Source organism: Eleutherodactylus coqui, chromosome 7, assembly GCF_035609145.1.
Source record: "Eleutherodactylus coqui strain aEleCoq1 chromosome 7, aEleCoq1.hap1, whole genome shotgun sequence".
In the NCBI taxonomy this organism is placed as follows: Eukaryota; Metazoa; Chordata; class Amphibia; order Anura; family Eleutherodactylidae; genus Eleutherodactylus; species Eleutherodactylus coqui.
In genome coordinates, this window is record NC_089843.1 from 195603201 (window position 1) to 195618879 (window position 15679).

The following is a 15679-nucleotide window of genomic DNA, read 5'->3' on the forward strand; positions in this document are numbered from 1 at the left end:
TTACCGGCCACGGGCAGATTTGCCGCGGCCAAATTCCGCGCGGCAAATCCGCCCTGTGTGAACCCAACCTTACAATCCCCATTTAGAATGTGCTCCATGATCGACAGTGCGGTACAGTGTACATTTTGTGCCATGTATACAGTATTTAAACAGTTGTTCAAGGATGCATACTGCTGTATAAAATGTGTGATGTGAACATGTTGCACTTTTTGAAGTCCCGATTCTGTATCTAAGTAAGCAGCTTGCAACACTGAGATCCATTGGCGCCATGGAAAGGAATTTCAGTTTTCCAGTTTGTGTCCAGATACTTAGTCGCCCATAATAGTGACCTCATTGTGATTTGCAGCTTCATCTATTTACCTTAGTAAAGGTTTCTACACAACATAGAAGGGGTTCTTTACTGTAAGAGCAGTGAGACTATAGAACTCTCTGCCTGAGGACGTGGTGATGGTAAATTCAATAAGAGTATAAGAGGGGCCTGGAAGTCTTTCTTGAGCGATATAATATTGCATGTTATATAACTAATTACTCAGAAAAATCATGGACTGTAAAGGGTTCGCAGAGGGAGTGCGCTAGGTTGCCATGGCAACAGGACGCCAGATATTGGCGTCCTAGCTTGCCATTGCTTATGATTGCTATAGTAAACAATAATGCATTGCAGAACTGGAGTCCTGCAATGCCTTATCATAGTAATCATAGCTGTTATGGTTCAAGTCTAGAGATGAGCGAACGTACTCGTTTCGAGTAATTACTCGATCGAGCACCGCGATTTTCGAGTACTTCAGTACTCGGGTGAAAAGATTCGGGGGGCGCCGGGGGGCGGGGGGAGGTGTTGCGGCGTGGGGGGTAGCAGCGGGGAACAGGGGGGAGCCCTCTCTCTCTCCCTCTCCCCCCCACTCCCCGCTGCAACCCCCCACTCACCCACGGCGCCCCCCGAATCTTTTCGCCTGAGTACGGAAGTACTCGAAAATCGCGGTACTCGGGCATAAAAGGGGCGTGGCCGAGTACGCTCGCTCATCTCTATTCAAGTCCCCTACATGGATATAAAAAATGAGAAAAAATAAAATAAAATGTGTTTAAAAAAAACATGTAAAAAATACTAAATAAAACTCTTTTTTACACATGTATTATTATCATATCCATAACAACCTGTACAATAAATTGAACACACTATCCTGCACGGCAACCCCACCCACTCCCCCAAAAAATGCAATTAAAGTGATCAAAAAAGCTGTATGTACCCCAAAATGGTACAAATCAAAAATACAGCTTGTCACGCAAAAATCAAGCCCTCACAGAGTTTCGATTATTGAAAAATAAAAAAAAATATCGGACTTTGAATGCAGTGATGTGAAAATAATAATTTCCTAAAAAAGGGTTTTTATTGTGCAAAAGTGGAAAACCCTTTAAAAAATTCTTTTTTTGGTGGTGTTGTAATTGTACTGACCCAGAGAAAAAAGGTATCATGTCATTTATGCTGCATGATTTAAAAACAATGGCAGAATTGATGTGTTTCCTCTCCCTGCCCTCAAAAATTTTTTTACATTATATGTACCTCAAAATGGTACCAGTAAAAACTACATTTCGCCACACAAAAACAAGCCCTCATATGGCTGTGTCAATGGAAAGAGAGAACACTAATATAGGAAAAGCTAAAAAGTGTGTTCCAACAACTGGTAGAAGGAATAGAGACCTTGTTGGAGAATATTAAGAAAGAGACTGAATCGCTAACCTTGACGTGCACCCTGAAAGTGGTGTCAGAAAAAGCGGTGTTTCAAAAGTCTGCTAAGAATTTAAGCGTGAAGATGTAACTTTGTCAAAGGGTCATATTGCTGAAAAGAAGGTTCAGAGACTAGTGAGGTCTAGGGCCTAGTTCAGACAAGTGAAAAGAAAGAAGATCCTGTTGAAGAATTTAAAAAGGAGATAAAAATTGTGAAAGTCATTGAGAAAGTGAGAGCTGAACTACAGATGGGAGGTAAGCAATTCTCTGAAGTACAAGTGACCAAAGAAAAGGCAGAAGGTGAAACTACTGAAGCAGGGAAGGCCACTAAGGCAGCAGAGACTGGGGAAAAGGCCTCAGAAATTACTCGTTTTAGATAAAGAAGTCATCCAAGCGAATGAAAGTGTCTCTGTGATAGAGGGCCCACAGGTGGAAATACGTGCACATACCGCTACTAAAATACAGACTGAAGAAATGGCTCCTGTAACAGTTGAATGGATGAGTGATGTACAATTTGAAGTATCCAATGTGGAAGATGAGAAAGTGCCAGTTAGGGCAAGAGACTTCCGAGCCTAGAGTTTTAACCCTGTAGGGCCAAAAGCTGTGATTCGCCCTACAGCCTTTGATAAGGGGGAGGATATGTAGCAGGGCAGCATCAGACTGGCCTACAGAGGGTGCTAAATAGGCAGTCTGATACCTGGAGAAAGGAATAGACATAGTTAACAGCCTAGGTGTAGCAGGAATTGGATAAAAAAAAAACAGTTCCTGCCAGGATCAGGGGAAGTGACAGTGCAGCAGAGCAGAGGTGCTGCAGGCTGGTGATCCAAGGTGGACGAGCAAAGGCCCAGAGTCCGACAGGGACGACAACCCTGGACTGACACCCAGGTGGGGTGCTTATATGAACTGTGTTTATGATTTGCTGTGATACTGAATAAAGGCTGTTGGGCACCAGACTTAACAACAATACATATCTCCTGAGTGTTTCTGCACGTGTGGTGGCTGTTCTGGTATCACAGGTGGGCTATCCGCAGGCAAGTGAACCCCCACTTAAAATATGTAGAGCAGCCTCTGACATCACAGTGCTGTGTTGTATATTGTAACATATATATACAGAGCAGCCTCCGACATCACAGCGCTGTCCTGTATACTGCTGGAAACATGTGTCGTCCTTCGTCCAACATCGGAGCCGTGCAGTGAAATATTTTTATTGCGTTTACGTCTCATCGACCAATGGTAATAAATGATTTATAATAGATTTGAATTATTGTCATCAAAGTATGTGCCTCTATAAAAAATGCTGCCTGTCAATCAATAAACAGATATCTTTGGTCATGTTAATTGCTGTTGTGGTGAAAGTTATTCTCCCGAGCTTGGCTACCCTCTAACTAAGAATTTGGATAACTCTGCATTAAGTGCCTGAGGAATTAAACAGATGGGCATCTTTTATCCCCATTATGAGGACGTGAAAATAAAAGCTGCTTAACGGGATGAAACAAAACCATTGATTTCAATGGTTTCCTTTCCACTGGATGGTGAGCGGTCTGCAAATCATGTCCTATAAGGAACGGTTAAAGGATCTGCGAATGTTTAGCTTGCAAAAAAGAAGGCTGTGAGGAGACTTAATAGCTGTCTACAAATATCTGAAGGGCTGTCACAGTGCAGAGGGATCAGCCCTATTTTCATTTGGAAAGACTAGAAGCAATGGGATGAAACTGAAAGGGAGGAGACCCTGGACTTCCCTTCCAACTCTACCATTCTATGATCTCCATCACATTACATGTCCCCCATAGTGTGGCCAGCAACATCTCTGACACATTATATCAACCCCAGAATGCAGCCAGTAACATCTCCAAATCAATTATAAGGGGGACAGATAGGGTAATCTGTCTTAAAGACCGGGATCGGCGAATGGTGTGTTGTCTTCCTGGTGCTCAAGTTTGACACACGCGGATTGGATTTACATTACTGGGAGGGGCTGGTGAGGATCCAGCGGTCATGGTGCACATTGGCACCAATGAACAAATTAGAGGTCAATGGAGGGCCCTCAAAAACGATTTCAGGGACCTAGGATCCAAGCTTACAAGGACCTACAAGGTAGTTTTCTTGGAAATACTACCTACACCACGAGCACACTAGAAAGGTAGTAGGATCTTAGGGAGGTAAGTGGCTCTGGAATTGGTGTAAGAAGGAGGGGTTTGGGTTCTTGGAGAACTGGGCTGACTTTGCTGTCGGCTACAGGCTCTACCGTAGGGACGGGCTTCTTCTTAATGGGGAGAGTGCAGCTGTGCTGGGGGAGAAGATGCCTAGAAGGCTGGAGGAGTGTTTAAACTAGAGACTGGGGAAGAGGGCAAAAAGAGAAACAAGGGGGTAGACAATGTAGATAGCGACCTGGGGCTAAGTAATGGGAATGGGGGTCGAGTAGGGGGTGGGGTTAGTAAGGTTAGAACTGACAGAACAGCCAATAGTAGCATTAGTAGCACAATGAATATAAAGAACAACAACAACCGTATAAATTGTATGGCAATGAATGCAAGAAGTCTGATCGTTAAAGTGGGTGAGCTTGAAGTGAGAATGACTGATGAAAATTACAATATAGTGGGTATAACGGAAACATGACTTGATGATAAGTGCGATTGGGCGGTGAATTTACAGGGTTACAATCTCTTCAGAAGAGTCCATGGAGAACAGAAAGGGGGACGGGTATGTTTGTATGTTAAATCCTACTTAATGCCAGGGCTAAGGTAGGATATAGGGGCAGGAGATGAACACGTCGAATCTCTGTGGGTAGAAATACAGGGAGAAAAAAAATAACAAAATACTGATAGGGGTCTTCTATAGGCCACCAAAAGCAACAGAAGAAACTGAAACATTATTAAGGCAAATAGAAGAGGTGTCAAACCCCAATGAAGTAATTATTATAGGGGACTTTAATTACCTGGATATTATATGGGAAAATGAAACCTTCAAATCTCACAATGGTGATAAGTTCTTGAGAACAATTACAGATAACTACCTTGCCCAGCTTATGTGGGAGCTAGCTAAAGGGAGGGCCACTCTGGACTTATTGTTAACTAACATACTGGACTGAATAATGGGGGTGCAGGTTGAGGGACAATTGGGAAATAGTGAACACAATAGAATTCATTTCCAGCTGTCATTCAAAAAGAAGCCTTATCAGGGAGCAACAAAAAAAATTAAACTTTAGTAAAGCAAAATTTGCTCAGCTCAGAACTACTATCGGTAACATTAATTGGGAGAGCGTCCTCAAAAATATCAGTACAGACGACAAATGGGAAAAGTTTAAAAACATCCTAATCACCTCATGTGAGCAGTGTATACCCTTTAAAAACAAAAGAACTACAAATAAAAGGAAACCAATGTGGCTCAACAAGACTGTAAGGGGAGGAATAAACGGAAAAAAGAAAGCGTTTAAACTACTAAAACAAGAAGACAGCAAAGAAGTGCTAAAATCATACAGGGAAAAAAACGAAATATGTAAAGAAAAGATCAAAATTGCTAAGGAGGAAGCAGAAAGACTGATCGCCAAAGAGAGCAAAAATAACCTGAAACTATTCTTCAATTATATAAACAGTAAAAGGATTTGCACTGAGAGCACTGGCCCTTTAACCCCTTAATGACACGGCCTATTTTGGCGTTGAGGACCAAGCGATTTTTGGTATTTTTCCATCTCCATTTTTCAAAAGCCATAACTTTTTTATTTTTCCGTCGACGCGGCCGTATAAGGGCTTGTTTTTTGTGTGGTGAACTGTAGATTGTTTTGGTACCATTTTTGGGTACATAGACTACATTGTAAAACTTTTATTATTTTTTTTTATGATCGTAGGGAGAGAAAACGCATCAATTCTGCCATAGATTTTTTGTTTTTTTAAAAAAGCGTTAATTATGCAGCATAAATGATACAACACATTTTTTATACGGGCCGGTACGGTTACAACGATACCAAGATTTTTTTTTTTTAGGTTTTTTTCACTTTTCCACAATAAAAACCCTTTTTTTTGGAAATTCTTATTTTTTTCTAAACTCATTGCATACAAAGTGCTATAACTTTTTATTTTTCCATGTACGGAGCTCTGTGAGGGCTTATTTTTTGCGAGACTAGCTGTATTTTTTATTGGTACCATTTTGGGGTACATCTGGTTTTTTTAATCACTTTTATTGCGCTTTATGGGAGGCAAAATGCTAAAGATTAGCATTTTGCCTCTGTTTTTTAGCATTTTTTTTAACGCTTTTTGCCGTACAGGATAAAAAGCATGTTCAATGTATTGTACGCGTCATTACAGACGCGTTGATACCAAATATGTGGGGTTTTTAATTTTTAACATTTTTTTAATGCTAATATGAGAAAAAGCATAAAAAAAGGCTTTTTTGACATTTTTTGACATTTTTATTTTTTGAACTTTATTTTTCTCTTTTTTTTTACAACACTTGTGTCCCTCTGAGGGACTTTTACTGTTACACTTAAGATTGCTGCGATAATGCATGACAGGGCTTCTTCCCTGCTATGCATTATCGCTTACTATAGTGATCAGAGGCTATGGCAGTACAGGATGCCGGTATCCGGCATCCTGTTGCCATAGCAACCAGCCGGGCTCTTGTGATAACATCGCCAGAGACGGCCGGAGACAGAGGGAGCGCGCTCCCTCTGTGAACCCTTTCCCTACCGTGATCTACTTAGATCGCGGCAGGGAAGGGGTTAACAGCGGGGGGGGGGCATTTCCGATGCCCCCCCCCCGCTGTTGCAGCAGGACGCCGGCTGTGACTGACAGTTTACGTCCTGTTGCGGGAAGTACCCTGCTGCCAGGACGTAAATTTACATCCTGCAGCGGGAAGGGGTTAACAAATAATGCAGGAAAAATCATAGAAGACGATGAGAGAAGGCAAATCTATTAAATAGTTTATTTTCAAGTGTATTTACGAACGGGAAAAACAAATCACACGAGATGCAGGGAAATAAAACGAACCCCCAGTAAATATTGCATGCCTAACACAGAAGGAAGTGCAGAGCCAGTTAAAGAGGATTAAAATGGATAAATCGCCTGGCCCAGATGGAATACACCCAAGGGTTCTAATAGAACTAAGTGACAAGATAGCTAGACAGCTATTATATATATTTATTGACACTATTGAGACCTGGGTTGTACTGCTGGATTGGTGCATTGCCAATGTGGTTCCAATATACAAAAAGGGGTCAAGAAGAGAGCCTGGTAACTGCAGGCCTGTAAGTCTCACTTCAATAATTGGAAAAATATTTAAGGGGTTTCTGAGAGACGCTATCCTAGAACACCTTAAGGAAAACAATGGCATAACTGCTCATCAGCATGGGTTCATGAGGGGTCGATCATGTTAGACCAATATGATCACCTTCTAGAATGAAGTAAGTTATAGGTTGGACCTGGGAGAGTCTATTGATCTCGCGTATCTGAATTTCTCTAAAGCATTTGACGCCGTGCCGCATAATAGGTTGATATATAAAATGAGACGGCTCTCTTTGGGCGAAAACATGTGTATCTGGGTAAGGAACTGGCTCAGAGATAGAAAGCAGAGGGTGGTAAATGGATCGTACTCTGATTGAGCCACCATTGCTAGTGGGGTGCCACAGGGTTCAGTATTAGGCCCCATTCTGTTCAATATATTTATCAATGACCTGATAGAGGGACTGCACAGTAAAATATCAATATTTGCAGATGATAAAAAAATCATACAAAACAATTAATACAACGAAGGACAATGTGTGGCTACAAAAGGACCTAGATAGACTAGGGACTTGGGTATACAAATGGCAAATGAAGGTCAATATTGATAAATGTAAGGTTATGCACATCGGCAGGAGAAACGGATGTCACCATTACACACTAAATAGGGTACTGCTAGGGAAAAGTGATATGGAAAAAGACCTGCGGGTACTAGTTGACGGTAGACTTAACTGGAGCAATCAATGCCAGTCAGCTGCTGCAGAAACAAATAAAATCTTGTGGTGCATTAAAAGAATCATAGGGGCGAGGGCCGAGAACATTATTCTTCCACTATTCAAGGCACTTGTCAGGCCCCACATGGAATACTGTGTACAGTTTTGGACACCGGTGCTTTGGGAAGAGGTAGTGCTTGAGGGGGTTTAACCCCTTCCCTCCCCATGACGTAAGGATACGTCATGGGAGCGGAGTACTTCCTGCAAAATGACGTACCCTTACATCATAGGGATAACGCAAGATCATGTCAGATCTCGCTCTATCCCGCAGCGGGTGCCGGCTATCAGTCATAGCCAGCCTTCCACTGCAGCAGCGGGGGTGCATCGGAGATGCGCCCCCCCCCCCCGCTGTTAACCCCTTTCCTGCCGCGATCTACATTGTAGATCGCGGCATGGGAAGGGTTCACAGAGGGAGCTGGCTCCCTTTGTGAAGTTGCCGGGCTCTCGCGATATAATCGCAGAGAGCCTGGCCTGTTGCCATGGAAACAGGATGCCAGATACCGGCATCCTGTGTTGCCAGTGCCTGGGTTCGCTGTATAAGCGATAAGGCATGGCAGCTATCATCACTGCTGTGCTTTAAGTCCCTCAGAGGGACACAAATAGTGGGGGAAAAAAAGATAATAAAAATGTACAAAAAAGAAAAATGTTTAAAAAATGTTAAAAAATCCCTTTTTTGTGCTTTTTCTCATATTAGCATAAAAAAGTTTAAAAAATTAAAATGGCACATATTTGGTATCGACGCATCCGTAACGACGTGTGCAATAAGTTGAACATGCTTTTTATTCTGTACGGCAAAAAGGGCGTTAAAAAAACCCTAAAAAACAAAAAATGCAATAAAGGTGATCAAAAAAGCTGTGTATTCCCCAATATTGTATCAATAAAAACTACAGCTCGTCTCGCAAAAAATAAGCCCCCACAGATACATAGCATTTCTACGTACATAGAAAAATTAAAAAGTTACAGGACTTCGAATGCAGCGATTTAGAAAAAAAAAAGAATTCCCAAAAAAGGGGTTTTATTGCAGAAAAGTGGAAAAACCTAAAAAAATATTAGAATTTTGGTATCGTTGTAATCGTATTGGCCCGCAGAAAAAATATATTGCATCATTTATACTGCATGAGTAACGCTGTAAAAAAACCCAAAAATCTATGGCAGAATTGCTGCGTTTTTTTCCCCCCTGTTATCATAAAAAAACTAATAAAAGTTTTACAATATAGTCTATGTACCCAAAAATGGCACCATCAAAAACTACAGTTTGCCACGCAAAAAACAAACCCTTATACAGCCACGTCGACAGAAATTTGAGAAAGTTATGGCTTTTTAAAAATTGGGATGAAAATCCTCCAAAAATCGTTGCGTCCTTAAGCCCAAAATAGGCCATGTCCTTAAGAGGTTAAAGAAGGGTAACTAAATTTATAAACGGAATGGGAGGACTAGAATACCCAGAGAGGCTATCAAAATTGGGATTATTTACCCTGGAAAAAAGATGGTTATTTGATAATAACTATGTATAAATACATAAGGGGACAATACAAGGATCTCTCCCATGATCTGTTTATACCCAGGACTGTGACGGTAACAAGAGCGCATCCTCTATGCCTAGAAGTAAGCAGGTTTCATCACCAACACAGAAGGGGGTTCTTTACTGTAAGAACAGTCAGACTGTGGAACTCTCTGCCTGAGGAAGTGGTGATGTCAAAATTCATAGAGAAGTTTAAGAGAGGACTATATGTCTTCCTAGAGCGCTATGATATTATAGGATATAGACATTAGGTGACCAGCAAGGTTGTTTATCTCAAATGTTGATCCAGGAATTACTCTGGCTGCCATCCTCGAGTCCGGAAGAAACTTTTTCCCTCCATACAACAAGGGGAAGGTTAAAACAGTCTGAACTAGATAGACATTGTTTTCATTCAGTCTAACAGACTATGTTACTATGTTACAGGATATAGATATTAGGTGACCAGCGGGTTGTTGATCTGCATTTTACAGTCAGGTAGGAAATATCAAAGGTTGATCCAGGGATTATTCTGATTGCTATTATGGAGTCGGGGAGGATTTTTTCCCCCGAATGGGCTAATTGGCTTCTGCCTCATTGGGGTTTTTTTTGCCTTCCTCTGGATCAACAAGGAGAGGCGGGGGGGGGTGAAACAGGCTGAACTAGATGGACATTGTGTTCATTCAGCCTAACATACTATGTATGATACATTATTTGTCCCTCAGAGTGTAGCCAGTAACATCTCCATCATATCATATGTATACCAGAGTGCGGCCAGTAACATCTCCAACACATTATTTGTCACTTAGAGTGGGGCCATTAATAAGATATCCAACTTGTCCCCAAAAATTAAAGGCTTTATACGAAAATTTCAGTGATTATAGCTCTAGCAATGTGACTATGAAAATCACAAAATAGGCTGGTCACTAGGGGTTTAAGTATGCCTAGGTGCTGATGGCCCTAATTATGTAACAAAAGAGCATGATGAGGATTAGGATTTTGAACCTTTGGCAAGCGTGTGAACAAGAACTTATTAGTTTCTTCTTCGTGTCTTCTTCCAGTTTAAGAGGATGCTGAACAGAGAGCTCACACATCTGTCTGAAACGAGCCGCTCCGGAAACCAAGTGTCTGAGTACATATCCAGCACCTTCTTGGGTAAGAACACATATGACGTTTTGATTGCTTTTTATTGCATTTTTTCTGGGAGACATGGTGACTGAAAAAGTGCATTTCTGGCGTTCTTTTTTTTTTTTTTTCCGGACGACATTCACCATGCGGGGTAAATAATGTGCTACTTTGATAGATCAGACTTTTACGGATGAGGCGATACCAAATATGTATTTTTATTTTCTGAGTTAGATTTTTTTTTATTATAGAGAACGCAAAAGGGGGTGATTTAAAATTTTTATTACTTTTTTTTTGTTTTAAAATTAGTAAAACTTTATTGATCTTATTTTCACTTTTCTTTGTAGCCCCCCTGGAGTACCACAACTGGCAATGTTTTGATCGCTTCTGCAATATGATGTAATGCTATAGCATTACATCATACTGCAATCTGACAAGCAGTCTATCAAGCTACCCCAGGGGGATCGCTAAGGGGGCCTTACGGGAATTGAAAGCAGCATTTAAAGGGTTAATAGCCACGCGGCCGATTGCACCCATTGCCTGCAGGTGTCAGCTGTAATGAACAGCTGGCACCCACTCTGTATGAAGAGAAGTCGCCCAGCGATCTCTCTTCATACATAGACTGCCGATTTGGGCCGTCAAAAGGCATATCGGCGGCCGTTAAGGGGTTAAGTAGTCCTCTCTGAAGGTGCTGCTTCTGATAAAATGCAGGTTTTTCCCAAACTCCTGCACAGATCTACACAGCAGACATATCAGTGTAATCATTGTGACTGACAGTGATCTGGAGTATGGTTTCTCCAGCAGGCTTTTGGGGTATTTTGTCGCTTCCAAATTGAGTATCGTGTGCACACATCATCGAACCAGAATCAGACACCAATGTTGGTCTAAAACTGGGAGAGTCTCTACCCTGTGTAGAGGCTCAGGCTTTTTATTATAACACATGACAACCGCCCTTCAATGGGCGTGCAACAGATTACATCAGTAACATATAAGATTCTCATTTGTCGGATCATACAGAATCCCCCACCTCTCTGCCCACCCCCTCCAAGTGTTGAGGTGGTATGGACTTCGTCCTCTAGCTGAAGTCATCTCCGTGTAGTGATGACTCATTGTTTACCTAGCTTCAGGATGAGGAGTGGAAGGGGGCTAGACAAACACTCAGTATTAAACACAGGATATAAGGATATACACGACACTATGGCCCTTAACTCTTAGAAGCTGGTTGTGCAACTTGTGTAACTTCTATGTACTTAACTAACATTAGATCAGACATCCATTGTCTAGCAAATACTATGATTAGATTGTGTGTGTGTCCTTTAAACTCCTGAGCTAAAAGTCATTACAATAGCAAAATACATTTGGGTTATATTAAACGATAGACATTTTATAAATAATCATCATGTCTATCACAATCCCCCCTTAAAATGTCTATCCTCTAATTTTCTATCTAATTTTCACAGTTTTCTGCGCATGAGCCTATAACTGGAGCGCGTTGAAGGTTCGTTTTAGGGTCTTCAAGGGGGTGTAGGACTTGTCCACTCCTTCTGGGGATGCATCCAGCAAACTCATGGTGGGAGCGGCTTTTCCAGCATCAATTTCACAGGTCTCTCTGACACAGGGGATAACACAGCAGACTAGAACAGAAAAGGTAACCATCAGTTCACATACAACAGCGACGCCCGTCTGTGCCAGGATCCTTTACCACCCGCTCATCCATGGCGAGTGCTGGTCCCAAAAGTTAGCTCTTTTTAGTTAGTGCGGTCAGCTTCTTAATGACAACTGCGTCTTTACCCGCGGGTCACGTGTCGTCTAGGATGTAGGTATGACAAGTCTCCCCTATCATCTTTCAGACACTCCCCTTTTTAGCTAAAGTCGTCTCTAAGGCCATTCTATTTTTTAAAAAGTCATAGTCGAGGTAGGTCCTATTGGTCGACTAGTCCCTATAAGGCGTCTCTAGTATAATTTATAAACCACTGCTAATTATAATAAACATAATTAATCCAGTCAACATTTATTTACCCTAATGATCAGGAAAATGGACTCGAATCTAGTTTTAACTTGGTCTCTAATTTTTAAAACTTGTCAGGTACCCCCCTTGGCTATCCTATGACGTCAATGTATACGTGTAGATCAAAACTACCACCAGGGGTCTCTCTTCTCGCTCTAGTATAATGTTACAATACTAGTAGCGTGCACAGGTACGCACGGCGTGGGACTCCCTAATCTTCACCCACACCAATGTCCCTCCTGGAGATAGTCCTAATGGTGAACACGTCCAAGTCGCCTCACCCTTGCGTCAGGGTTTTCCCACTGCCCGTAAGTCCCTACTCCTAGGAGGGGGGGGGGATCCCTACCTCACCTCAGAGGGAGGCCATGGATTCCCTTGGCTCATTTCCGGGCATCCATACCCTCTATCTGTACAAGTTAACACCCCACAGGGTGTGCCCTCGCCGGAACCTAAGGTCTTCTGCACTATCCCTAGGCAAATGGGAATTCCACTGACAATCCATCTTAGGAGATCGGGGCAGGCACAGTACTAGTACATTTCTCCTTTTCTTTGGTAGCGTACGTGGTTGGCATTATCAGAACTGGCTCTTCATCTTTTTCAAACAAGGGAAACGTTGGTGTCTGACAGGATGTGGAGGAGCATAAGGGCTTTACTAAGGCACACTCCCCTGTCCAATTACCCTCCAGGCGGGTCCTCTACCTCATGTCTCCACAAAGCCAGTAAACGTCTCCTAAGGACTGGACCTGATTCTGCATCTATTCCCCTCCTATCATACTGTAGGAGGAGCAATACCCGTTGGTGAGTTCCCCAAAAATCTCCCTCCACCCTGCCTATTTGCCTGGCAGGTGTAGTTTCCAGGGTAGTCAGTAATACTCTCTCCGGTGCAAAACACTTAAGTAGTTATAGAGTATTCCTTCTTCCATTTCTCACGGACGGTGTAATTAGCGGAAATGTTCGTGAAGAGACTAATAAACCACTCTTCAGCATCTACAGGGAGATTTAGGGGGACCATCCCCGAGTGTAGTCGGGCACTACCGCACATGCAACAGTTAGACTTGTTGCTCCTGTTAGCATTGTACCTCATCAACTCCAACCAGAGATTCTGGTCAGAGTAGCCAGTCGCTACTGTCAAGGTGTCCTCAAAGGTAGGGTCGGCTATGATCATCATGTTCGTCAAGGTCTTTATCTTACGGCGGAGGGGGTTAATTATGGGCACGGGACTAAGTGAAGGCTTCCATTCGGCTGCATCTACCATACCCCTTATTTTAAACTTCCCTAAGGGATCTGTCCTCCCGTACCGGTATGTCCCCAGACTATAAGTCTCCCCGTCCCCCGGGCTTGGATCTCCCATGGTTAGTGTAAAAACCGCATTAAAACCAAGCAGCATACTAAGTTCAGCCTTCCAATACCTGCTGTCCTTATTACTCTCAAGGAGGGTTATACGACTAATTAGGGATTTCCCGCTCTTATTTTTCTTATTTAAGGCACTTCGCGGTTTATAGGACTAGTCTATTCCTGTGTTCCATCCCACTAATCCCCAATAACGGCAGTCTTCTCCCCAGACGTTATCAGTGGCGCAAACATATTGTATTCCCCGGGTATATAAGTCATATAACCAGCTGGACTGAGCTAAATCTGGCCTGCGGTGGGATCTTGCGCCTAGACACGGGACCACAGTACAATAGTCGAAGGAATATGCGGCTACTTAAGCATTGGACGAGTTATACTAGAAGGTAACCATACCCTCATATTCTTCCGACTAAGGATTCCAGTTGCTACCTTCCTCTCTCACTAGCCCTAACCAGAGTAACGTCTTTGGCACAACTAAGACTGGTCTCCCGGATCTGAAGCTTTCTTACAGTATGAAGCGTGGATCCATGTAAGTCTTTCGGCTAGTTTCACAGCTGTGGCAGTAGTCAGAAGCACCTGGTAGGGGCCATCAAATCGGGGCTCAGGAGGGTGCTTCCTGGGGAACTTCTTGACGCACACCCAATCCCCAGGCTGCAAGATATGTGTCCCAGTGTCTGCCTCTGAGTCTGGAAGAGAACACCTGTGCATAGGCTTTGGTTAGTTCTTTAACAACGGAAATCACATACTCAGTCAACACATCAGATTGTAATTGTAACCACTGAGGATAGTAACAACCTAGCCTTGGGGCTAGCCCAAACAATCTCGTAGGGAGATAATGTATAATCCCCCCTGGGTTCATATCTAACACTGTATAAGGCTATTGGATGACAGTCTTTCCAAAGTGGCGTCATTTTTAAGTATCTTACTTTTTAGCGTGCCACTACGTCTCTCCACCTTTCCACTACACTAAAGGTGGTACAGTATGTAAAAGGCCTGGGATACACCCAGAGCAGACATGACATGTTACATTCACCTGCGAAGTTTATACCTCTGTCTGACTCTGAATCACCTATGGTACCCCATATTCACAGTTTACCTCGTTCATGAGCTTCTTTGCGGTTACCTACTTGTTTACCTTGGTAACAGGGTCGGCCTCCAACCTGCAAAGACATCAACAACAACAAGCACGTAGTCATACTTCCCAACAAGTGGGAGCTGAACGTAGTCAATTTGCAATCCCTGAAATGGGTAGAGTGGTCCCGGCAAGTGTGGTGTGGCAAATTTACTTCTGCCCTGACTTACCCATGGCATAGATCATGCTAAACCGGACAAATGATGCAGCAGCTACAGACAACCCAGAAGTCGCCCAACCTCTTTCAAGCGTCGTCGTCATTACTGCTTTACTAGGTGGGTCTTTGCGTCCATCAGCTGGGCCATCATGGGATACAGGAACTGTGGTGGGCAAGTGCTGTTGACCGTTCACCACACGCTGTCCTGTTTCTGCTGCTCCCATATTAGTCCATTTATTCTTTTCCTCCTTGCTGGCTTGTAACTGTAAAAGTCTTTTAGCATATCAAAGTCCAAATTTTTGTCAATGTCCAAAGTTTTTTACCACTGACTCATGCTGTCAGTATCTTTCTTCTTTCTTCCACGGCTTGAGGGCCGCTGCCTTTGCTGCGCTGTCAGCGAGGGTGTCGTCTCTCGCCTCTCCAGTGTAGGAATCGGTGCGAACTCTCAACTTTGTCAGGTAGAAGCAGGGCCTCCATGCGACTCTGTACCGTTGCACCATTCTCAATTGGTTGTCCTGCTAAGGTAAAAAACTGTCTGGCCTTCCATATTGGGCCGTAATCATGAGCTATGCCAAATGCATACCAGGAGTCAGTGTAAAGGATTGCCGGTCTTACCTCTCGCCACTCTACACGCCTCAGTGAGGGCCTTCCATTCCGCTTATTGTACTGTGACATGCGGAGGCAGAGCTTCTGCTTCTAGGAC

The 15679-nt window shown here is 43.0% G+C and overlaps 1 protein-coding gene across 2 annotated transcripts in view; it reads left to right on the forward strand.

The window, feature by feature from the left end:
* The window catches only part of LOC136573061 (3',5'-cyclic-AMP phosphodiesterase 4C-like), a 240365-nt gene that overhangs the window by 139786 nt on the left and 84900 nt on the right, over positions 1-15679 (forward strand). For both annotated transcript variants that reach the window (XM_066574204.1, XM_066574205.1), the window contains exon 7: positions 10266-10359. In XM_066574204.1, the coding sequence (XP_066430301.1) occupies positions 10266-10359 (94 nt within the window). The remainder of the gene's footprint in view (positions 1-10265; positions 10360-15679) is intronic.